The sequence below is a fragment of the Pholcus phalangioides genome, unplaced genomic scaffold, assembly GCF_987345545.1.
Source record: "Pholcus phalangioides strain wild (caught in Gottingen) unplaced genomic scaffold, Ppha-v1.0 ptg000001l_1, whole genome shotgun sequence".
Lineage (NCBI taxonomy): Eukaryota > Metazoa > Arthropoda > Arachnida > Araneae > Pholcidae > Pholcus > Pholcus phalangioides.
In genome coordinates this window covers 7,582,685-7,607,241 of record NW_028301594.1, presented here as the reverse complement: position 1 = coordinate 7,607,241, position 24,557 = coordinate 7,582,685, and the positions used below count along the sequence as shown (strand labels likewise).

At 31.5% G+C, this 24,557-nt stretch overlaps 1 protein-coding gene across 1 annotated transcript; it reads left to right on the top strand.

Moving 5' to 3' along the window:
• The first annotated feature begins 35 nt into the window (after positions 1–35).
• Positions 36–23,874, top strand: LOC149089788 (VPS9 domain-containing protein 1-like). The gene is made up of 17 exons (XM_089247501.1): positions 36–82; positions 2,528–2,606; positions 4,447–4,531; positions 6,068–6,169; positions 7,511–7,775; positions 7,874–7,976; positions 8,567–8,629; positions 9,540–9,592; positions 9,859–9,949; positions 10,193–10,275; positions 10,712–10,821; positions 11,435–11,708; positions 12,104–12,288; positions 15,403–15,469; positions 17,701–17,805; positions 18,324–18,396; positions 19,277–23,874. Exons 2-17 carry the CDS (start codon positions 2,535–2,537, stop codon positions 19,334–19,336), a joined length of 1,791 nt encoding a protein of 596 aa, XP_089103627.1. The 5' UTR covers positions 36–82; positions 2,528–2,534; the 3' UTR covers positions 19,337–23,874.
• Positions 23,875–24,557: the final 683 nt, after the last annotated feature.

The following is a 24,557-nucleotide window of genomic DNA, read 5'->3' as shown; positions in this document are numbered from 1 at the left end:
AAAAAAGTTTTTGTTTACGAATTTGTTGTCGAGATGTTCAGGCCGCCCCGACATGCCAAATTGCGTCTTGCCAAGTTTATTTGTAAACAGAGTTTATTTTTCAAGTTTCAAAAATTTGCTTTAAAATTCGATAATTTGATTTTTCAATACTTAAAAAATTAAGCTAAATTATTTTGAATTGGTCTAATGCAGGTACTGATCATAGAAGTTTTAATTAATTATCAGAGGGACAATAATACATGTTATTGGTTACACTCCCACCATCAATTTTAATGTGATATGAAAATTTGTTATTAATGACATGTATTTTGTGAAGCTTGTGTGATTGTTTTTAGTAGCATAGTGGGGGAAATAATGCAATTTTATTAAGTGTTTTAACTATGTTTTAAAACTAGTTATTCACCTACACTGTACCTAATACAATATTCAACAGGGAAGCTATATATATATATATATATAAATAAATAAATAAAATTTAGTTTCTTTCCTTGTCAAAGTTTCAAGAATCCCTAGAAAAATATTTTTATTTTTCTTAAGATTCCTCCCACTTTTCATAATTGTGCTAAGATTGTTTCTCATGCATCTGATATGATTATCATACTTTGGGGTCGGTCATTAATTAAATTCAAAACAGATAGCTAGAGATTTCAGTCATTGACCATCCTGGCTATGTTTGGAGATGAATGATTTTAGAAAGAAAATTCATCTCTGCGTCTGCAGGGATTCAAACCCCAGTTTCGTTTCCTGGATGAGCGCTCTACCTCTAAGAGTCTCCGTAAAGGCAGAGATGAATTTTCTTCCTAAAATCATCATCTCCAAATGTAACCACTCTTTCGAGGAATATTGTATTAACAAGTGGAGAGGATATCTTTCTCAACATATATTGACCATCCTGTTTGAGAACTCCCTTTCGCACCAAAGTCTATCCCTATCTTTCTTAGTCATATCCAATGTCCCCTAATTTTATAATGTGTTTGTCCATCCTATTGATACCCTTCAAAATTTGATTGCTTCCATCATGGCACAATGATTCCCCCCACTTTCTTCTAAGGAAAGAATGTTTAGTGTGTGTCTTTAGAGTTTTTGTAAGGGGAATTTCCTCACACCCATTCTCAGGAATTTTTGACAATCTCTCTTCTTGAATTCCCGGAAATTCATTAAAAAGTAAAATTCAATATCAACCTAAGAATATCCACTATATTAGAATTAAAACTTTTTAGCGACCAAACTTTATGTTCCAGCGCTCTGTTTTTCAGAACTTTTTTTTTCTTATCGTTCTTTCCCCCCCCCCACCCCAACTTAAGTCAACTTAACAGGTCCTTATGTTATACAGAGCTTCTCTATTCCATGACCCCCATCCTGGAGCTGATAGGGCTCTATTCCTGAGGCCTTAGACAATTATGTTCTATTGTTTTTTCAATGCTGTAAATTCGCTATAAAAGGGCCCTTGAAAAGTCTGGTTTGGGAGCCTGCCAAAGGGCCCAGTTTAGGAGCCCTGTCCAGGATGTGGGGACCCCATGCTCCTCCCTTCCTGGACAACTTTATTGCTGTAAGCAGACAATATTACTAAGGTTTAAATACTGCATTATGTGAAATAAATGACATGTATGCAGTTGTAGAATCTGTTGTGACACCATTGTGTAAGTCTTACAATGAACTAGGAAGTATGTGTCCCCCCATGCCAAAATTTTAGAAGATGGCCGATGTATCTGAATGCACTTGATCCAGTTGCATAGTAATATGGGTGTACGTCTCATACACCCTTCCAGTTACTACATACAGCCAGAGGTGAAATTCTATCTGACTAGGTGTTAAAATTACTTTTTGGAATTTTGAGTTAATCTAACGTTGATTATTCAATTGTATTATCAAACCCAAAAGGTAATTCATTTCTATGTGTTAAAAGTCAATTTCTTTTGCTAAGGAATTTGTGTGAAAGTCATAAATTCCTTTTCAAGATTTTGTGCTTATCAAGTTTCTCAGCTGTCATATGCATGCATGCATATTGGTATATATACAAATTTGTGCTAGAAATTCCCCAAAAGAATGTTAATAAGAGTTGCATGTATGGTTAAGTAGTAATTGTCTGAAAAGTTTCACTGTTCATTACTAGTCACTTATTTCACTTACTCATGGGAGCTCCATGTCTCCCATGAGTAAGTGAAGAGGGAGAAAAGGGGAAGAGAGAGAATATATATATATTTAGAGGGTTCCACTCAATGTGAGGACCACTTTATTCTCAATCTATGAAAACTTAAAAAATATGATTTCAGGAATTACCCAGAATTCCCAGGAAATAAGATTTACCATTCTTTAATCTCTGAAGATCTTAAAATTTTAAGAATTCAGGAATCCTAGGTGTAATTTTTTTCTCTTTATGCTTGTCAGAAGGAATGCATCATACATGTTTGTACACTTTCGATACTCATTGCAAAACACTATATATAACATGCAAATGCACATTCACATGCAAATGCACACTCACATGTAAATGTACTGCAGGTATGTAAATTTACTTTTTTTTCAGATTTACAATGTCTAAAAAATCTCAAGCATTTCAGAGCGTTTCTGCAGCAATCAATTTAGACAGTAAGGGTGATCATGAGGTATGCATAAATTTAATAATTTATGGTCCTGGTTGGTTATCGGGATGACTGCCAATTGACGATGAAAAACCCAGCCAAGCCTTTAGTGCTAGTGTGCGAGGTAGAAAAGGTCATAGCTCAAATTTCAAGCCCAAATAGAAACACTGGGTTACCATCAAAAAGCCCTCTAAATCACACCTATTTTTTGAAAGTGTGCCAGTGGCTATTCCAGTAACCAACCAGTAACTAATTTATTTTATAAAATAATGAAATTGCTTGCCATTGCATTTGAATATATGTTATTATTTTAAAAAAATTCCAAAACATATTTTTGGTGAACAACTCTCATGTTCTTAAGAGTTATACTTGATTTCAACTGGTGCTACTGTAACTGAGTGTTAGTGCTATTATGCATATCATACATAAGAATTCTATCATTAATACAGAATTCCAGCATTTGTTCTGTATTCCCCTTTATTAAAAGCAAGGTGCAATAAAGATTTCATGAAAAATCAAAAGGCTGATATCAATCTATATTTTATGCTTTATAAATTCATTAATTGGAATAAAATGATAGTTTTTACTGTAGCAAATATGTTTGCTGGGAATTAGTAAATTGGATATGTAAAACTAAGCATTTACATATCGCTCTAACTTAATTATCGCCAGCCTTATTCAAAATGCAGATACTGTGTTTTGCACTTTTTTTTTTTTTTGCATGTTTAGAGATATAAATATATTCTGAAGAAGAAATTTGCTGTGTCACTTCTGTGTTACAATATAACTTTTTGGAGAGCAATTCTCTAATTTTTTTGTTCTGCTTATTCAAATCTTGAATGTATGATCAAAGAATGTAAAAATACCTTGCAGTCTACCAATTTTTTCATTAAGCTTATCTAATCTATGAGAATGGTATTTAGTATCTGACATTTTTAATAGATCAAAATTTATGGTACGAAAGCAAACTTAGTTAAAAAGTTACTCTTTTCTGGAATCTGACTCAAATTTCCTGGCATGCTAAAAAACACTGGTATTTCCTGCCTGCTTGTCTTTCTTGCTGTTTCCTGGCATGCCAGCTAATGTACTGGGGAATATAGTAACTTTTTATTCTACTCCATACCCTTATAAAAACTTTCTTTATGCAACTTCTGAATTTCCCTTTCTTGCAGTAGGAAACTTTTGGCCATTCATTTATTTCATGAAACATAGGGTGATTAACTTCTTTACAGGCTATACTGCACTTTCCAATTAGTTAGCATACTTGAAAACAGCAAGGGAGGACAGCATGCCAGGAAATTCATCACAGATTCTGAAACATTCTTACTATTTGGACTCGAAGAATCTATTGAATTGACTGATTTGAACCTTATTTGTTCTCAGAGTTTTAGGATACCTACCTTTTTTATGAAATTTGTTCTGATAGCTCTAGCTTTGTTTGCTTTTGCTACTGTGAATCTTGATTTTAAATTCCTGGGCAAAACATGCTTTCTACAAAGAAAAAATATTTCATTTTTTGATTCGTTTATTTATTCACAATTTCATATAAATTGATATTAGTCTTTCAAATGCATTATAATGTGATCCTCATTGAACCTCACTTTTCCCGGCATACTGAGAATAGACCATATTCCAACATTCAAAAAGCTAGTGTTCTCCCTAATTTTATGGTATGCCGTGAAATACAGTAAATTGAAAAGAATAATAATAGTTTCTAAATAATAAACTGCATAAAATAAAAATAAAAATTTACTTGCAAATATGAATCTATGAATGTGTTAATGAATATATTGATTTAAATTATGTAAAAGAAACTCAGCTTCATTTAATTCCTAATCAGTTAAGATTATAATTTTATTTGCAGCTTGCTTTCCAAAAATACCTCCAGTGCCTTCACATGTTGTCAACATTTCTATTGGAGCAATATCACTCTGATAATGTGTTGCCAGGTAATTTCGTCTGTTGCTTTGACCAGTTAAGCGTTATGTTGTGATTTGCATGAAACTCTGAAAAATGTGTGGGTTTTCGTCAGTTGAGATAACATTTTGTTTTTAAGTCTGTCATTGTAATTTAAAGGTTTTGTTTTTATACTCTCACCTGAGTTATATTCACATAAGCTGCAAATCCTGGCTCACTCTATTGTAATGGAGTGAGTGAGTATCATTTGGTTTATGGTCTATATAAAATGTTCATATTTTAGTTCAGTATGGTTGTGTTTGCTCAGTTTGAGAACTAGTCACAACAAAAAAGAATTTAATGCAATTTTAGCATGACAAGTGATTATTGATTTTTTTTTAATCAAGCAAGATCTTCAATTTATACCTGACAGTTTATCACATTGTGGAATTTGCACTGCCAAACAAATCAATCCTTAGTTCTCATACATTTTTTGTGTATGTTAGAACACCTCAATACAGTCGATGATCAATTTTACAAACCAACACGTTTTTGCAAAATAGTCCTCTGGTCCCAAATAACATGTCATTTCTTTGAAAGTCTTTCCCATTCGCAAACGTTCGAACATTTACAAACTAATTGTTCGTTCTTGTTGGGAGTTGGTAAAAACGAGTATCGACTGTATTATAGAATGAAATGTATTGCATCCACTGAGATGTCTTTCGTTATTTTATCGAATTAATAGTCTATTTTTTACCTATCCTGTTGCATTGCGATAAGTTATAATGCACGAGTAAACCATGCTCCAGATCGCATTTATAATCTTTTGAATTTAAGAAATTAAAAATGCCTTTTCCTTTTTCCGTCTACTATGTGTTAATTTGTCTATGTAATCAAAATGATATTTTTGAATAAACTTTCACTTGTGTGAACACTCTTCTTTGCTCATTTTATAACTCACTGTTTAAAGTTGAAGTGGAATGGTCTTTCAGTTTTTTTTTTTCGAGACCGATTACAAGTTTATATTCGAGTAAGTGAACTCTTTTGTGTTGAGAAAAAAACTAAATAAAAAGTATGTATGTGTTTGTCAAATTTTGTGTGTATCGTAAAAATGGGTTGAGAATGTTCTATATTGTCAGGATTTTAAACTTTTTTCCTTTACATGATGGAGGTTTGAAACATTCTAATATACCAGCTTTGCACACATATTTGCATTTCTAATGAAAAAAATAATAGCAATAAATATTTGCTAAGTTCATCATAAAATACTACTATTGATCACAATCATTTTTTGGATGTTCATTTTTATTTTCAATCAATTTTTTTTTACTTTGCATAGAACTTTTTATTTCATATTGTAATGCATATTCTACATTTTATACACTGCACAATAGGTAGGCCTATTATTCATGCACAAGAGAAGAAATTATATCTTTTGCGTATCTTTTTATCCCTATTTTTATAACTTATTTTATATTATTAGTATTCAACTCAGTTTTTAATTAACCAGTAAAAATTTGAATTTGTTTCAATAAAGTAAAATATGGTTTAATTAAAAAGTTCATTTTATGTATGTTCAATTTCCATAGGTCTTGATAAAATAGATGATAATTCAAAAAATGAATTGAAGCAAACTCTATCAGTGTTATGTGATTGTGCAGATCGTGCTGGATCGATTCTCGTCTCCACAGGTATTTTCCATTATGAATCTCAAATTGTTTCGATTCATTTCCATATTCATTGAAAATTGTTGACAGAATATAGAGATATATTAAAGTGTTTACAATATTGACAACAGAACTAGGGTTTTTTTTTTGCCTATAGTTGCAATAGACATAAAACATTCCATTATTTCATACACCTGAAATATAAGAGAGCTCTGGAAATCTTCATATTTCAATAATTTCAATAAGAAAGTTGGCCTCCGATTGATCGGGATATGGCATTTTGTACTGCATAAAATCTTTTGATGTTCAATTTCGTTCAGGTTCCACTGTATCAGTTTGAGGGATAAATTATTATTATGTTTTATTCATTATTTTAAAAAACTTTTATCTCAATTTTTTTACAATTGCTCTCTTTCATTTTTATTTTTTCAAACTATAATGAAAAGCACAATTACCCATTGGGATATCCTATTATATATTTTGTATGTGCATTTAAATAGATTGCTTATACAGTAGAACTGTGATAACTCGACACCCCAAAAATATTGATGAGCATGTCGACTTAGCAGATGTCAAGTTAGGGAAGTTTCATTTGATCTCTTTCTCCTAATTTTTAATAAATACTTATACATAGTTGAACAATTTTCTTCCATCATCCGTAAATGAATTTTTTTAATTATCTGTAATTTTATACGAAAAGTTTCAAATTATAGTAGAAAAAGGTTAAGCACATTGAAATATCTGTTATTTGCAAATGAGCGATGAAATTGCCAAAAGTTTAGAAAACTTTCATTTCTGTAACTTAAAAGTTTTGATCTAAAAAAATACTTTTTCAGCTTATTAAACCATCTTTTGCTCAAAAATTTGAGATACCATCTGCACTTATCTGTGACTTTCATAGTCCACTGGTCAGGTTTCCAGGCTCCGAAAAATGGGAAGCGATCCTACCTCCAAGATGTGAGAAATCATTTTCAACTAACAAAAAACAATGAAACAAAGAATTGTTAAAATATACAAGAGAAATTTCATGAAAATTTATTAACTTGGGAAATTTCAATAAATTTGATGTGATAGCACATCACAAATCGTAGTGGACTTAAGCAGGATTTAGCTATTTTGTGTTGAGTTAAAGAGGTTTCTCCCCATTGAATTCAGTATTATGCCAACCATGAGAATGATAGTTGTCAAGTTCTATTGTACATAATTAAGAAATTGTACATTACAATTCTGAAATTGTTTGTGTTGTCTGAAATGTTTTTATTTAAATAAAATAAAATAAACTAGTGCAAGAAACTCTGATTGAAAATTGAAAATTAATGCAACTTTTTTTGCATTGTTTGTTTTTTTCTACTTTCATGTTTAAAGACTCTTCACAGTCATCAACTGATGCATCATGGTTGAGGAATAGAATTAGTGCTGTTACTGATCAAAATAGGTTTCCAAACATATTAAGACACATGAACAACGATAGTATTCCTGACGGTGATTGTACAAATGACAGCAGTATTAGCACAGATGAACAAAGCTTTCTTGAAGCAACCACCTCCATGAAATGGCAGAGGTCCACATGTGTAAATCATTCTCCACATTCTAGTCCAAGGACACTCAAACGCATGAACAGTAATTCCAGGTGATAAACTATATGTGTTCTCAGTTACAGTCTTTAAATGCATGAATTCTTTGAACTTAATTGACAAACAACTGATTGTTTCTTTTTTTTAAATTTAGATATCCAGTCTTCAGTAAAGTTGATGAAGAGAATGCCACACTATTCAGACGATATCAGATTAGGATAAATAATGCTAGAGATAAATATGCTAAGCAAAATCTGGTATGCCATTTGATGCATCACAAATTATTCATTTTTATTAAATTTCAAGTAAAATAGTTCTAATGGTTATATATTATATGTTTCCATAGATTTGGTTTGTTATACATTTTTCTTGAAGTATTTTTTCTTCAAAGTGCTCATTGTAGCAGTCATTTAATTCACATGTGAGAGCTCATTCGAAATGAACTGCAAACATTAAACCATAGAATGGCTAATTAAAAAAACTAATTGTATCCAGACTAGTTGAACTTGTTGCATGAACAAGTGTGATGAAAAAAAAGTCATGATTTAGGATGGTACGAATAATATGCTGATTTTTTAGGGTTTTTTTTTTTTTTGCGTCAAAAATCACTTCTGTATATCTTCAGTCAACGATATTTTATTTTGAAATTTTATATTGAAATTTTATAATCCTAATTGATATATTTGCATGTTAGTTAGTAGGACATTGTCATTAAGGTGAATAAAAGCTTTCTAAATTTATTGATGAATAAGTGGGGAAATAATTTATTTGCAATTCAATGTTTTAGAGGTTTTCAAAAACTGGCTACTGTGATTTCCAGGTTGATCACTTTTTTTTCTTTTTACAGCAGTTGGAACTTCAAAGACGACTAGCTGAAAATTTGAGCATTGCAAAGGCTAAGCGACAAGAAATATCCTTTATTTTATTAGTTATTTTTGAGTTATACAGTCTAATCCCATTATAACAAACTTCAAGAGACTGGAGAAAGCACTTCATAATAATGAAGTTTCATTATAAAAGAATTCCAAATTTTCACATTGTTCCAAAAAAAATTGTTAAAATTATCTGGGGGGATTAGGAAAGTTTTTGTTAAAATGAGGTTTTTGCTGTAACAGTAATCGTTAAAACGGGAATCGACTGTAGTAAAAAATCAGTTTTTTTAGTTCAAAATTTCAAATTGCTTAGCAATCAATTAAAGATAAGTAGGTTAAGTAACAAATATTTTTTTAAAAAGGTAAAAGATTATTTTAATAATAACATGAATTGAAAAAAAAAATCCTTGAAAAATAAATGACGGTTTGCCATGTATCAGCAGACAATAGATTGTCTGCCAGTAGTAGACCTACTGGAAAGACACCCTAGTCCTTTGGGGTCACAGAGTAAATGTTCCTAATCTATGTATTTATATGTATTTTTTGTTTCTGTTTTTGTCTTTTGTATCGGTTTGCACTTATTATGTTATTGTCAAAAAAAAAGAGTGGATTAAGTTTTCTGAATAATATTTTTATATTTTTCATTTTTCTCTTAATTTTTTTATTTGCTCCGATTCTCAAATATATTTTTACTAAATTATTATTCTCATCATTGAATGCATTATAATGTCGACATATAATAACAAAAATTTATAGGTTTGATAATTTTTGATCAGAGTGTATGATAAATAAGGCGTATACTAGATTTAAGTAGACCTGATATGTTATCAAAGCAAAAACAAAAAAGAAAAAAAAAGAATGTAACTTAAGTTTTTTATTGTAAATTTTTTTAATGAAAGTTATGAAATTTACTTTCTCTTTTCTTTTTCTTAATAAATTTTTTTTCAAGCAATAAAAAAGCAAAAAGAAGAAAAAGAAAAAGCATTGAATCAAGCTTTGAAGTGAGAAACAGTTTATTTTAATCACAGCATTTTATATCCATGTTTCTTCATGTGGAACATGCTGAAATTGACGATTTCTTCCTTAGTATAAAAGTTAGTCAGTTAGAAAGCCCATTTTCCCCTTTAGAAATATTTATAAGAAGAGTAGTAATCTGTATTTTTTTTCTTTTCCAAGTTTAAGTGATTGAGAAAGAGTCATACTTGTATGATTTATCTATGTGCTACTTTATCTTTACATTTTATCTAACCTTGCAACTATATTCAAGGGGTATGACACAGAATGGGCCCTGTCAAAATGCAGTACAGCAAGAGAAGCGAGAACTCTACCTAGAAGTCTTATTTTATGAAGCTGCTCAGGTAGACAACTTTAAAATAGTTATGTTCTTACCATTTTCAGTAACATAAAGAGAAATCTGTATTATTTTCTCACTATGCATTGTTATCATCTTTGAAATATTTTGAACTTAGTAGTTTTGTATTAGAAAGCTTTTTAATCGATACACATTTTCTAGAACATGTTTCTCTTTTTATCGTATAAAGTATTTAAAGTATATATTGGTCAATTTTATTAATTAATTCTCTCTTCCTTCTGATTTTCAGTCTGATTTACTAGATTTTGATAAAGATCCAATGCGAATTCCTGCATCTGAGGTAATCCAAAGAATATTTGAAAGAACCTTCAGGTATGAATGATGACAAAACTAGTTTCATTGGAGTATCTCTGAAGTATTTTTTTTTTTTTTTTTTAACCACAAAATAAGTATTTCAAGCTGCTATTTGCCAATATTTTCCAGCTCTGAATCTTAGGTCATAATTTTTATTAATCTTCTGATTGACAAAAGGAGATTTTCAAATTTCTCTACTTCACTGGCGTGGTATAAAAGAAATTAAAAAAATAATTGATTGGTGATCTTAATATTTTATGGAATTTATTAATGACAATAATTAATTATTAAATTTGTAACATTAGATCATGCTTAATTTCAACTTGATTGAATATAAAATTACATGCCATTAAAAAACAAAAGAAAAAAAATTCTCAAACCATAAATCAGATTGTGTTTACAACTGCTGTAGAAGAAAAATAATACTTATGTATTAAAAGGATGTGTATTGCAGGTGTAGCAATCATCCTTTGTTCCAGTGGCTGACCATGGTACAAATGAAATTAAAGAAATCTCTCTCTGCACTCCTGAAGGAATATTCTAATTACATATCTCTTTTTCCAGGTAAAATATATGTAATGTAATTTAGATGTAAGAAATGATAGAATAAATTTTTTGATATGATTGTAGTTGAAACTCTCTTGTTTTATTATATTAATAGCAGCATATACTATCCAGCCACAAATATTTAAAATATTTGTATTGCTGTGCTGTTTCCACTTTTCAATTATCATTTACTTAAGAAACCCATTATCATACACAAAAGGAACCAAGGACTGACCCCCTTGCTGTATGTCATAATCATTCACATCTTTATAATTATGTTATTTTCTTTCTTATGAAACACATCCTGTGTACTCCTCAGCAGCTTCTCACATACCCCTTGGGGTGTATTTGAAACCCTACTGACTTAAAAAAAACATTCTAATTAATTTAAAAACATCAGAAAAATCTGAGACGGTATAGGTGTCATAGGCAGATTAGTATTTAACCATTTTACGTAAACACAAATTTTTGTATATTTAAAATAATTCCATCTGTAAAACTACTTGAATAATCTATTCTTATGATTTCGCAAATTTTTTTTTGATTTTAGTTCTTTTGAGAGTATATTACTGTGAATTCATTTAATCAAATTTGTATTTGTTAATATTCTGTAATGTTTGATATTTTTTAGCGAGTCTTCCAGATAATTTAAATACTCATGATGGCAATACATCATTAGTGACAGAGGTAAATATATTGGAAGACCAGAAAGAAAAAATTGAGCACCTGCAGAAAACATTGGAAGCAATAACTCAAAATATTTGTGATAGTACTGATATCATTATGGAGGTCACCTTCGTAGCATACAAGTCACAGTTACCAGATGAAGCAGATACTGCTTTCTATAAAGCCACTGAATGTTCTCTGATATCGCCTTTACTGCCTCTTATTACAACACTTTTTCGGTGAGTTCTAATCTGTAAGCAGCAATCTTTGTCAAATTTGTTCTTTTTTTAAACATTTTGAATTTACTCTTCCTTTGTTAGTATTTCTGGTTTTTTCACGATCATATGAATGGGTGTATACATCCAATAATGGATTATTGAGTCAACTAAATCAAACAGCTTATCATTCATTTGATGAACAAACAATGTAACTTTATTTGTATATACGAACATCTTTTTCTGATAAGGATGTTAGTGGGTTTTAATATTTTCAACTCAAATGAAATTGGCAATCATTTATTATTTAGATGCACTTACAAGTTTAATTTTTTTTAATATTTGAATTATCAATAATTTTAATTATATGTCATTGTGCTTTTGCTTTTTTTTATTTTTTATTTTCTGTCATTCTGTAGAATTTCCAACATACCATCTGAGTGGAAAGTTTTTAAGACAATGCAAAACTGTCAGAGGACTTCATATGATTTTGGCATTCCTGCTGATCGTCTATCTGATTATGAAGATGTCTATATTTACTGCATACAGCAACTAAAGAAGGTGTCTTCATTGATATCCCTTGTAGACAAATTATCGGTTCTAGGTGTGTATGCTCTTTTTTTCTTAATTACAGTAGTTTCTTGTGCTTTTTTAGCATTACTATAAAATATGGCAGAATTTCAGATTTTTTTAGATTTATGCCTATTTCATGGTTTTTTCATAGAGTAAGGAAAACGTAAGTGGGAGACGAGTGGTGGGAATAAATATTTTTCCTTACTAATAGAGTTACTGTGTCTAAGTGTATGTTTAGGCTACTCATGCTCTTGTTGTCGTTGAGTGATTTGCTAAATACATGTATAATGTGTCCAAAATAACAAGTCATGAGCCATTGGATGAGTAGGATTTACCTGATGGTGTTGGTGCATCAGAGAGACTTGCGTAAAACTTTCTGGCTGAAAGCTGTGGTCACGATCGGTTTGCATATTTATTGCATATTTTTTAAAGCATAGAAGCTAATTTTGGATATGTCCCTAGATGAGCATGCACCTGACGATCAAGACTGCCCAAGCACACAGCTTAATGCATGCCTTATTCCCCCAGCTATGAAAATGTGCATTACTTTTCTTAATATTGCCAGATTCCATCATGCACCCTTATAGACAGATTCTATTTTGGAGGAAAAAGGGTGTTAGCGTGTTAAAGTGAGTACCATTAAACTGGGGGATACCCAGGCCACATCGCCATATAGCGATATTGGCTTAGAGCGAATGCAAAAAAGGACTGAAAATACAAATATTCAAGGAAAGGAACTTTTTTTTTCGGTGAACAAATACACTTTTCTCTTGGTATGGGTAATGGTTTCTGTGCCCCAATGTCATAAATTTATCACTGGCTACCAGAATCACGTAATTTCATTTTTTATCATGTCGTCATCATATATATGCTGTTAGTTTTCTAAAACGTTTCTTCAGAACAAAAGTAAGTCACTAGATACCAGATCAGGGCTGTGTGATGGATGGTCTAAAACTGACCACTTATCTTTTGAGAATCACATGGATGGCATTCACTGTGTGAGCCCAAACAGTAGTACATTATTTGTCAACATTTCCCTCCTTTTGTTTTGAATAGCCTGAAGGTGTTGAGGTGTTTAATACAGGTATCAGTACTATTCAGAAATATACAACAGCAGTTTTCATACCTTTATACCTGTGGTGCTTTCTGCTAAAATTTTGAGACACATCTGGGCATATATACAAGCATGTGTCTTTATTATATATAGTGTTTTTAGTTCTCATTTTTCATTTTTATTTGGTACGCTTTTTCTTTTCACATCAGGTGCAAATTGCTGATGTAGAGTATTAGTATTTTTGAGTATCGTAATTTATCATTGGTAATGATAAATTAACGTTCAGCCAATGGAAAGTGTTTTTTTTTTTTCATAAATGAAAGAATTGGACAAAATACAGTAAAACTTGGATAATTTTAACTTTTATGAACTCGCCTTGAGTTTTATATCTAATTTAATGTTAAAATTTACTGTTTAATTTTAACCTTTTGGATAAAGAAGTTGGAGGAAAAAAAATCATGATTTTTTTAAAGAAAATTTAGTTTGGAAAAATTCTGCAAATGAAGACAAACTTCGCTTTTCTCATTCATGTTGTTAAACATTAAATTTTGAACAACACATGAAAGTTTGAAAATTTTGTTTGTCCTGTGCTCTTTTTTTTGATAATTTAATGCTCATTTTAAAATTGTGCAGCTGGAGTGCATCGAGACTGTGTACCACTTAATACCAATTAAGCTTTTCAACGTATTCATCAAGATGTAACATTCAAAATCTAAATATTTTTGTGGTTAGAAAGATAATTTATGTAAGAGTTAACAAACCATTAAGAGTATGGAAAGCATCAGAATGATCAGATTGTAATAAGTTAATTAACCAGTCAACTGTCCAATTAATTTCTCCGAGCGTTACCCGCAGTGCCCACTTTTTTTTGAAGACGCGCATGCTTTTTCCCTCTTTTTTCCTTTTCTTGGAAGTTTGAAATATTAAAATATTTTTTTTATAGCATGTTTTTTTATGCTTCGAATGTGTCGAGACATTATATGACTCCCCAAAAGTGGGGAAGGGCAGTCATAATGTCCTGTGACTAAAAGAAATGCTGTTGAAGGATTTATGTGGAACCATAGTGGTTGAACCTTTGCTAAAAGATATGTGAGTAATAAAACAGATGCATCTTCGCAAGGGAGTTGGAAATTGAAACAAAAGCGATGGGGATGCAGCTTTGCAAAACATGACAAAGATAATAGTAATAATAATCTCAGATTTTGAAATATAATTGTCACCTCCATCTAGTGATGAGATAATAAAGTAGAAAGATGGCTGTACAGAGATGGCAGCACATGTATGACAAATTACTCCGTCATATCTCTGTGAAAAAGACCGAAAAGTCTGCGTGTCGGCAAATGCCGTCGTAGGCAACACCATTACGCATATCAGCGACGGCAAATGCTGTCTTAACCACTTGACTGGTGAAAAAGACCGAAAAAAGTCTGCGCGTCGGCAAATGCCATCGTAGGCACCGACATTACATATGGCAGCGACGGCAAACGCCGTCGTAACCACTTGACTGGTTAAGGTATATTTCCTTGATAGCATAAGAATGGTAAGCAAAATTTGGGAAACAGTTTCGTTACTAGTGATCATGAACTGTTTCCTTAAATCAGGTTTTCAGCATGATCAAGAAATTTTGCAGTAATGCTGATTCCAGAATAGTGGAATAATGTAGCAACTAAGATTAATTATTATAATTGTATATGATTAAAATTGGGAAACAGTTTCATAACTGATGATGAAATTTTAATAATTTGTAACAATTATCCTATGTGAATGTTGATGATTAAGTTTCAATTTGTTGTAACTTTGCAGATCCAGTATAGATTAACTGGATAATTCAAATTTTAGAAAATTTGAATTTTTTTTCCTGTGACTTTGGTCTTCAAATTTTAACCAAGTTCGACTGTATTTAATATTTGAACCTTCTTTTGCTAATTTCTGTTCAAACCTTCATGTGCAGAGATTTTATGTGCGAGTTTTCAAACATCTAACCTGCGGTAATAAATTTCATTGATATTCAATTTCAATGATTCTGTAGAAATGACTGCATAATTGTCTTTTCATTGTATCTTATTGATTCAAAGTTTCTTTATCTCACAGTTAATGTCTGTCAAAAGCTCTCTTTGTGTGGAAGAAAGCAAGCTGCTGAAGCCAGTGAAAGATTGATGTATGTAAACATATAGTTTCTAAATTATTATTTGAATTGTGACTTGATACAATTTTGATTTATCTTTTTACTTAAAGCTATTGGATATCCTTCAGTTTTATTGAGGTTCTTTAAGTAAATACCTTCTAAGGCAGAGAGATTTGTCATTCTAAGATATGAAATATATGTCACCAAAAAGTGTAAAATTTGTACCATGTAAGCCAGGGAAGTTGGCCTCAAAATTAATCTAGTGATCTACTTTATGACTTTTTTACTTTCCAAAGATCAACTCTGACATATGGTGTGAGTCCCTGTTACTTAATTTTCTATATATTATCACAAAAATCAACAGGAAAATAACTAAGTTTTGCATGTTTTGGGATTATAACTGATCTTTTAAGTACAACTATAAATAATATGTTTGCAATTTATGATTCAGTGAATTTTTATTGCGAGGGTTTTCAAAGAAATATCTTGAAAAACGGTCCTGTAATCTATAAGCGAGTTCAAGATTGACACTTTGCCAAATGCTGAAGTAATTTCTCCAATATTCATAGTAACTTCAATTTTTTTTAATCAATTGATTATGAGCTGTCTATAATATTTTGTAGTCTATAGGGTGTTCGGCAAGACCTAATTTGGTCTTTATCTCATCAATCATTTGTTGTAGAGGTATGGTTGTAATTAAAAAAATGCAAAATTTGTTCAGGAATCACTCTGCACCAGTTTTGAGAGTGAAAATGCAGTTTATTACAAAACAAAAAATCTTAATTTTTATGCGGACACCGTCCCAGAAAACCTGATTAGAAAGTTATTGCCCTGTCTTTTCTGACCCCAACTAAGAAAGAAATCATATGCTTTTAATTGCCATATTCGCTAGACATTTAAATTTAAAAATCAGAGAAATGTTTTGAAAGAAAAAAAACTAACGGACAATGCTCTTTGCCCTCATTTGTGCTGGTTTTTTCCCAATTTTATTGAGTTTGAATTTCAATATCTCAGCAAGTATTGCACTAAGAAACATAGTTTTTCTGTGGGCCTAGGGAGATACAGGACAACAACTTTCTAATTGGAAGTTAGAGGGCAGGTGGAACTGTATAAAAATTTATATTTTTTATTTGTGACACACTGTATTTTTACAGTCTCCTGAGGCCAACAAAAAAGAAAGAAATATATATATATTTGTCTAAGTTCGTTAAGATATTTGAATTTAAGAATTGGAGAGAGAGAGAGAAGTTGGGAAAGAACAGCATAAACTTACAGACAACACTTCTTTCCTTCATTTATGTTGTTCTTCCCTTCCAACTTTTCTCAGATTTTTTAATTCAAATGTGTCAGCAAACATTACAGTTAAGAACATGGTACTTTTTAATTGGGCTCAAAAGAGACAGGGAAACAACTTTCTAATTAGAAGTATGATGTCATGGGAAATCGTATAAAACTTCAGGTATTCTTATTTTGACCCACTGTACTGTTACTCAAAACTGGTACAGGTTGATTTTTGAACACATTTTGAGCATTTTTTAAAGGGGAATCACCCCTCTACGACGAAACTTTGATGAGAAAAATGCCAAATTAGGACTTACGGGACACCTTGTGTAATCTGCACTAAAAATTTTGAATCCTTTCTCAACATATAATCTGCGGATTATATGCAAGAAATCATAGTATTTAGCATACATATATGACTTGTGAATAACCATTTGCAATTATTGTATGCTATAGGTGCAAATTTGCATCTAGCTTATGGGGCCCTGCTGCCCCCAATGTTTGCCTCCCTTTCCATGCTACCTATGGAATTGGGTTTATTCCCCCTTTCCGAATATTTTTGAGTCCTCAATATTTTTAGTAATTTTATGCCTTTGGAGGCTGAAAGCTGAAAACTTTTTGATTTTCAACATAGCTGTTTTGGATTGCTTAATTTGTTGTGATAGACTATTATTAACAAGCATTAAAAAAAAAAGGAAATAAATAGATCTATGGCCTGATAAAAAAATCTAATAAATTTTATTTGATTTTAGCACTATAAATTTAATTGTTGATATTTACCCAATTACATGTATGTTTTGATGAAATGATATTTACAGAATATTTTTTTCCTAGGATTATATGATTGGTAACAAAAAATTTTAATTTATTTTTATGCTATTTCCCTAATCATTTAAAGTGTTATTGAACTTCCTCATTAAGATTTGAAAAGGAAAACTGAAATATATGTTGTTATTTATATATACTTGTATTTTTATATCTAGTGGGGCAGATGAGCTTGTTCCAGTTCTCTCGTATGTGTTGGTGAGAAGCAATTTGCCTCACTTGGTCTCTGAGTGTTGTGCACTTCAGTCATTGATAGATGCAAAGTAAGCAAGTTTGCTCTGTTATTTGAAGTTCTAATGACAAGGAATTTACAATAATTATAAATATTACAGACATAATACCCAACTAAATTTCAAATGGTGTTGACAATAATGTTCTAGCCAAACGATTTTCTAGGATTTTTGAATGACTTCAATATTAAGAGTTTATTGTATGATTGCATTTATATATGCATTGTGTGTAATATGTATGTGATTAGTTTCTGTAGCTGTGTGAAAATCAGATGTCCTCTATAATTATTGTGTGCAGGGCCGTCATTTCAACTTTTTCCAGGGGGGGGGGGGGAGCAAATATTTTCCGGGGGGGGGGCAAAGCACATGTACTCAATGTATGTATGTATGTATATATATATATATATATATATATACCATTTTTAGTGTATTTTCAAAAGCCTGAGCTTTGCCCCTCCCCCCCAAATGACTGGCCTGATTGTATGTGTATATATATCATGTTATATGTTTTTGAAAAGACTGGAAAACTCTCAAATTTTATGAAAATTTAGGTACATGCTTGGTGAAGAGGGCTATGCATTGTCTTCGTTTCTGACAGCATTGAGCTACTTGGAAATGAAAGATGTGAGTAAATTCAGAATGTATGTGGTATCATAAGTTTAAATATGTGAGATGTATTTTTCACGTAACTTTTTTAATAACCTTCATAACTATTTTCTTTTGGAATTAAATTAATTTGTTCATTCTGTCAATGCACATTATTTGTTAACCACGCCTTGTTACTAATAATCATCATGTACCCCGTAAAAAAAGTTCAGAGATAGAGTAAGACATTTCTTTTTGATGTTGTATCTTGTTTCGCCTCCTTTTGACAGTCTTGAAATTTCTTTTAACAAGTCCAAACCTGTTCTCAGTCATTGTACACAGACTAAGTAGTGTGCGCCTGCTCCCTACTGTAATAAAATAGATGTATGAGTTAATAACTTTGTAAATTAGTGTAAAATTTTGGTATAACTTTTTTAAACTTTCTTTGGGATATCTTTTAATTCTGTGGATCTCTAGGGCAGTATTTCTGTTGGATAAAAATGAGTAGCATTCTCCTAAAGTAAATTAAATTTTCTTTAAATTTCTTTAAAAAAAGTTTTAAAAAATCTGTAGAAAGTATCATACTTGATGATAAGGTGAACAACTCTTTTGATGAGAATACAGAGCATGTAGGCATCAGTATATTGAATTTTTTTTCTCTTGCATTAAGACAACCATTTGTCTGTCCCCACAATGATGGAGAAAAAAATTTAAGGAAAAATTGTGTGTGTGTGCATCTTATAGTCACACACACACACACACACACACACACGCACGGGTAAATATGACAATTATGTTAAAGTAATTGGTAAATCGAAAGTGTTAGCACAATATAAAAATTTCTACTATTTTTATAGATACTTTTCTTAGTTGTTCAAAATTTCCATTCCACGCATAAATATTTATTATATATTTTCAGTTTATTGATCCAGAAGATTACCACAATGTCAATGAAGTTCCTGTTGAAAGTCATGACTAGAGTTTTGATTCTGCATCAAACATGTAGAAAATTTTTAGAGAGATTCTTCAAGTACTTTTTTTACTTATATCAATTTCTTTTCATAGTTAAGGTATTTTTTTAAATTTTAAATAAGTAAATTTATTTTTATTATTGACTACAACGTAGCTTATAATTGAAAGAAATTTGATAGTGTATAATTGGCCTCACTTAATCAGATAGTGGATAAACGAATAGTCTGGCACCAAAATTTCTCCCATAGTGATGTTAAAGTTCCCTGCTTAATAAATTAAATTTGATAATTTTAATGACTTCCCCCGCTGAATCAAATATTATGCTTCTCACTTTAACTGTTAATACACATCTGCCACTATACACATAATGTTTCTATTGAATGAAACAATTAGAATTAGAGAAAAATATGTTACTAAGTTAACCCATTAACGGCAGTTGATAGGAAAATTTGCCATTTGACATTTTAATTTTTTTTCTTAGCTAATAAATGGTGAGAGTGTTTCCATTCAGTATTTTTTTTCTTTCAAAAAATTGAAGTCGTCTTTAATGGGTTAAGATTTAAAGAAAAAAATAGTAGGTATTGGCCTTCAATTATTTAAGTTTTTTCAATACGTATGTTTAATTAATTTATTTTTGTTCTCTGTTGAGCCAGTAGAGAGAGCTAACTTTCCTAATGAAAAATAGAAATCTTTGGTATTGTGGTAATTGTAAATAAATATAATTTTCATTCCATTTTCTACATCTGATTTATTTGAGAAGCTTTATTAATATTGATCCTTCATCAGTTTTTAATATACAAATTATACTAACATTGTAAAATGGCAATTGAACTGTTCCTTGCATAATTGGATATCCCCACTTAATCTGATGTAGTGTGCTGGAATTGTTAATATTCGGTTAAGCAGGGCCGACTGTATATGCTTTATTTCCTTTTTAAGACTTTTTTTGTTGGAATACAGTTAAACCTTGTCACCACAAAACCAAAGAAATCAAAGAAATTATTTTCTGTTATCTGATAAACTTGAAAAAATTGTTGATTTAGATGGGACCAAACACATATTTTGCATCAAGAGATATTTCATGTTATGTGGTTTTGTGTTAATGAGATTTGGCTGTGCTTGTTTTCTGTTCAATATTTTTTTTATTTGAAGGCAAACATTTTGTATTGGTTGTAGCTTAAACTGATATGCTTTTACATGTACATAAATTTCCCTAAAACAACTTTTCTCAAAAAATCCCCGTAAAAGACAGTATTTCTTATGTGTTGCCCACTGAGGTATAGGGATTAGTTTTTCCTTCTTAATATTTTCCAAATATGGTTACTGAGATTAATTGACATTAAATTATGTTGTTGCACATTCAAATGTATATAAATCAATCACAAATTCAGGGTGACCTGTCCAGGGAGGAGATTAATTAATGACAGTAAAGGTAGTATGGTGGCCATAAGTCCTGTATTTTTTATAAGACATCACCATTCATTTCCATGCTATTTGTGGCTCTTGAAAGTTGGGGATCACCCACATCACTCTGCTCTGGATTTATGCCTGATAAATATGATAATGAGGTGTTTCAGTCCATTTTCATCATTCAAAAAGTTATTGCTCTCTATTTGATCTATGTTTGTTAGTATCAAAAACTTATACTGATTTAATAACGATTTGTCGAACAATGATTTGCAAATGAACAGAACCAACAGTTTTGTTTGGTAAATCAAGGGAATTGTTAAATTGAAGTCAAATTCACACAAGAACTTTGAAAACCTTGATTAAATCAAGAAAATTGTTGGATCAGGTTTCTGCAAAATAACCGAGGAGCTTATTTTCAAAAAGGGAGAACATTCTCATTTTTTCTGAAATTTTCACTTATCAACATAGTATTTAAATGTTCTAATAATCCTATAGGGGTCATTCAAGTATTATGTCAGCATCTACGGGGATGGAGGGGGAGGGTTTGAATGATTTTTACATCATCAACCACCCTTTATAAAAATATGAAATATTTTTATGGCATCTTACTCAATGTACCAAAAACAAGAAAAACTTTCTCTTGTTTGTTTGTGGGCACATGAACTAACATTCCCACTATAGAGCCTATAATCTTCTATAAAGCCATATTAGCGATCTCTAAGTTTTCCTCGGATTCTTCAAGTGTTCTAGAAATGTGTTGCAGGCCACTTAAGTGCTCTGGAGCTGTCTGTGCGTCACTCAAGTGATCCGTAATTATGCCGCGGATCACTCAAGTAATCTGGGAATGTGCCGTGGGTAACTTGAGTGATGTAGAACGGCACTGCAGGCCACTTTAGTGCTCTAAAAGTATGCCAAAGGCCACTTTAGGAATCTGTAAAAGTGCCATAGATCACTTAAGTGTTCTGGAACTGTTAAGCATGTCGCTCAAGTGATCTGTAAATGTGTTGCTTAGTTCATTTTTACAAAATTAGGTTTGAGGTGGCCACATCAGGTAACCCAGAGAGCCACATTTGGCCAGCAGACCATGGGTTGAGAATATATGGCTTCACAATGGTGGGTCACAATGAATTTCTTAAAGAGATATTTTGAGTTTTTAACCTTCAAACAGCATTAAAATTATCATAAATTTATTATAATAATAGATAAAAATATTTTTTTCTGAAATTTTAATTAAAATTTTTTTTTTTTTTTTTGCATCAAAATTTTATTTTTTTTATGCAAAAAATATTTTAAAAAAATTAAAATTTCAGAAGAAAATACCTTTATACTCAAAGGGGGGCATAGGGGTGCGCCTCTCTCCCCACGAGTCTCTGATCTCAATATGCATTAGGAGATAAGAGGCAGAGCTGAGACGAAATTTTGCTGACAAGGGGGGGTCAGAGTTTTGCTGATGGGGGAAGGGAGTCACATCTGGCTAAAAATCTGCTGACGTAATACTTGAACCTCCCCCCTACATACTATTTGCTTGGGCTATTTCCATTTTTGTAAAGCATTTCATTCTAGAGGAATGCCTTTTTCTACTTCTATTGTGAATTAGTGAAAGTTTAAATATTTCCTTTTGAACATAAACTCCTCAACTACTGAACGTGAAAATAAAACGGTTAGCATATGTCACCGAAAAATCACAAAACATTGTGTTCTCTCCTGTAATGTAGATAGTTGTGTATAATGGAAACAGTCTGGCTTTTGGTGCCACACTTTTTGCACACCATGCTTTGGTTGAATTTAATATTCCTAGTTTCAAATCCCGATAAGTTTGTGTAGAAACAAAGATGTTTGGAATTGACTAGATAAAAAAAAATGGTCCTGGTTTAGCTACGTTCCTTTAGGTATGGAATGGGCAAGCATATGATTGGCGAATTAATTGGCACAAATTACCATAACTTCTGGAAGTGCACCGCAGTGTTTACACGTTTAAAAGTTCTATTTTGAGGTGTGCATCGTTTATAAACATTTCTGTTTCTGAAAATTGTGTTTTGAAAGCTTTTAACTAAAAAAAATTTTATGTTCATATCAGTTCAGGATATCTCAGTTTGTGCAATCATGTGCAATTTTATGGCAAAATGAACAACTCAATGGTTTTTATACTATTGAGAAGGGCCATCCGCTACAAAACTGACCAGTTTCAGATTTTATGAGAAAGTCTCTCAAAGATGTGGCACTTGTATGCATTGCAGCATTTCTGAAAAAATTTTAGATTGGTAATAGGCTTTTTTTTGTAGGTGTAATGCTTACAGCAATGCACCGTTTCTTCTAAAAATTATGGTACATTTATGTTATTTAATGTAAAAAAATTTTTTAAATGTTCCCTTTTGAAAACAGACTCCTCAACTTACAAACTTTCAACAAAAAAATCCAATTTTTTAAGTATTGGCTTTGTTGGAGGGGGGTTGTGATCTATAAATTTTTTTGAAGTGTCACAACCCTCATCAACTATTGTAAAAATTTATATTTGTTTTGTGATCAACAGAGTTTACCGTTGAATGAAATTTCTCATGTATATACAGTAAAAACCCTTCGTACTGACGGGATGACACCCATTGTCAGTTGCAGTCATCCCTCTTTTATGGCCAAATAATAATTTCTTCTTGTATGATAAAAGTATTAATTTCAAACCAGGGTTTAAGCTACGGTTGCATTTTTCGCAAAATGCAAAAGAAAATCATAGAATGCGAAAAAAGTAGTAGCCACTTTCACAAAAATGCGTACAGGAGGTACGCAATTAGTAGACATCCAACCAATCATTACATTAGCATTTTGCTAAAGGTTTTTCCCCTATTTTATCCATCTTAAACCCCCGTTTCAAACCCCTTTGGTCGCCGGCCACCCCTTTTTTATGGACAAGTTTTTTTTTGTCCCACCGGTGACTGCAAAAGAAAGGTTTTACTGTGTGTGTGTATATCTCTACTGGTTTTTTAGTCTTTACATATTAGTGTTAATTAGATATTTTGACAGATGAAATCCACTGATTTACATATGACATAGTTTGTGATATTTGTTGATTCTTAAGTTGTTCTTTTTCCTGTTGAATTTTTATATTTACATAATACAATAAAGAATATATTAAAATTCTGATTTGAAAACTTACTGATCATTATCCCATTTCTTTGTTTCAAATCATAAATATATGGGAAAAATAGTTGTTATGTTGATTCGCTCACTAACCAGCTTATTTCCCTGGTCTGGCCCCACGTGACTTTTTCCTGGGATAAAGAATTTGCATGGGGATGAGGGACAACGATTCTCAGGTTTGGAAGAAGTGAAGCGAGCAGCGACAAAGGCACTGGAGGATGTGACAAAAAAAAGACTTGCAATCCGCATTTACATCTTGGTATAAACAATGGCAAAAATGCATAATTGCACAAGGTAGTTACTTCGTAAGAAACACCAATTAAGGTATCTGACTACGTTGAAAGTGTCATTTTGGAAGAAAATATTGATTTTTATTTTTTATGAAAGCCCTATTCTTTGTGATCCCAATACAGGCCTTGTTTTGTTTATATGGCAATCAGCCCCCCCCAGGGCCGTCATTTCAACTTTTTCTGGGGGGGGGGGGGAAAGCACATGTACTCAATGTATGTATATATACAGTTGAATCCCGTTACATAGCTGCCAAGTCTCCCGAATTTTTCGGGAATCTCCCGAATTTTAGCTTCATCGCTCGACCTCCCGAAAAGTTCTTAAATCTCCCGAATTTTTACGAAAATTACAAAAAATCCCTAATTGTCCCTAAAAAATTCCTACTTCATTAAAAAAAA

Excerpts from the sequence above, each read along its gene's own strand:
- LOC149089788 (XM_089247501.1), top strand. The coding sequence starts at position 2,535 with ATGTCTAAAAAATCTCAAGCATTTCAGAGCGTTTCTGCAGCAATCAAT. Across the intron at positions 11,709-12,103 it reads CTTATTACAACACTTTTTCG|AATTTCCAACATACCATCTG; the intron begins GTGAGTTCTAAT and ends GTCATTCTGTAG. Across the intron at positions 15,470-17,700 it reads GAAGCCAGTGAAAGATTGAT|TGGGGCAGATGAGCTTGTTC; the intron begins GTATGTAAACAT and ends TTTTATATCTAG.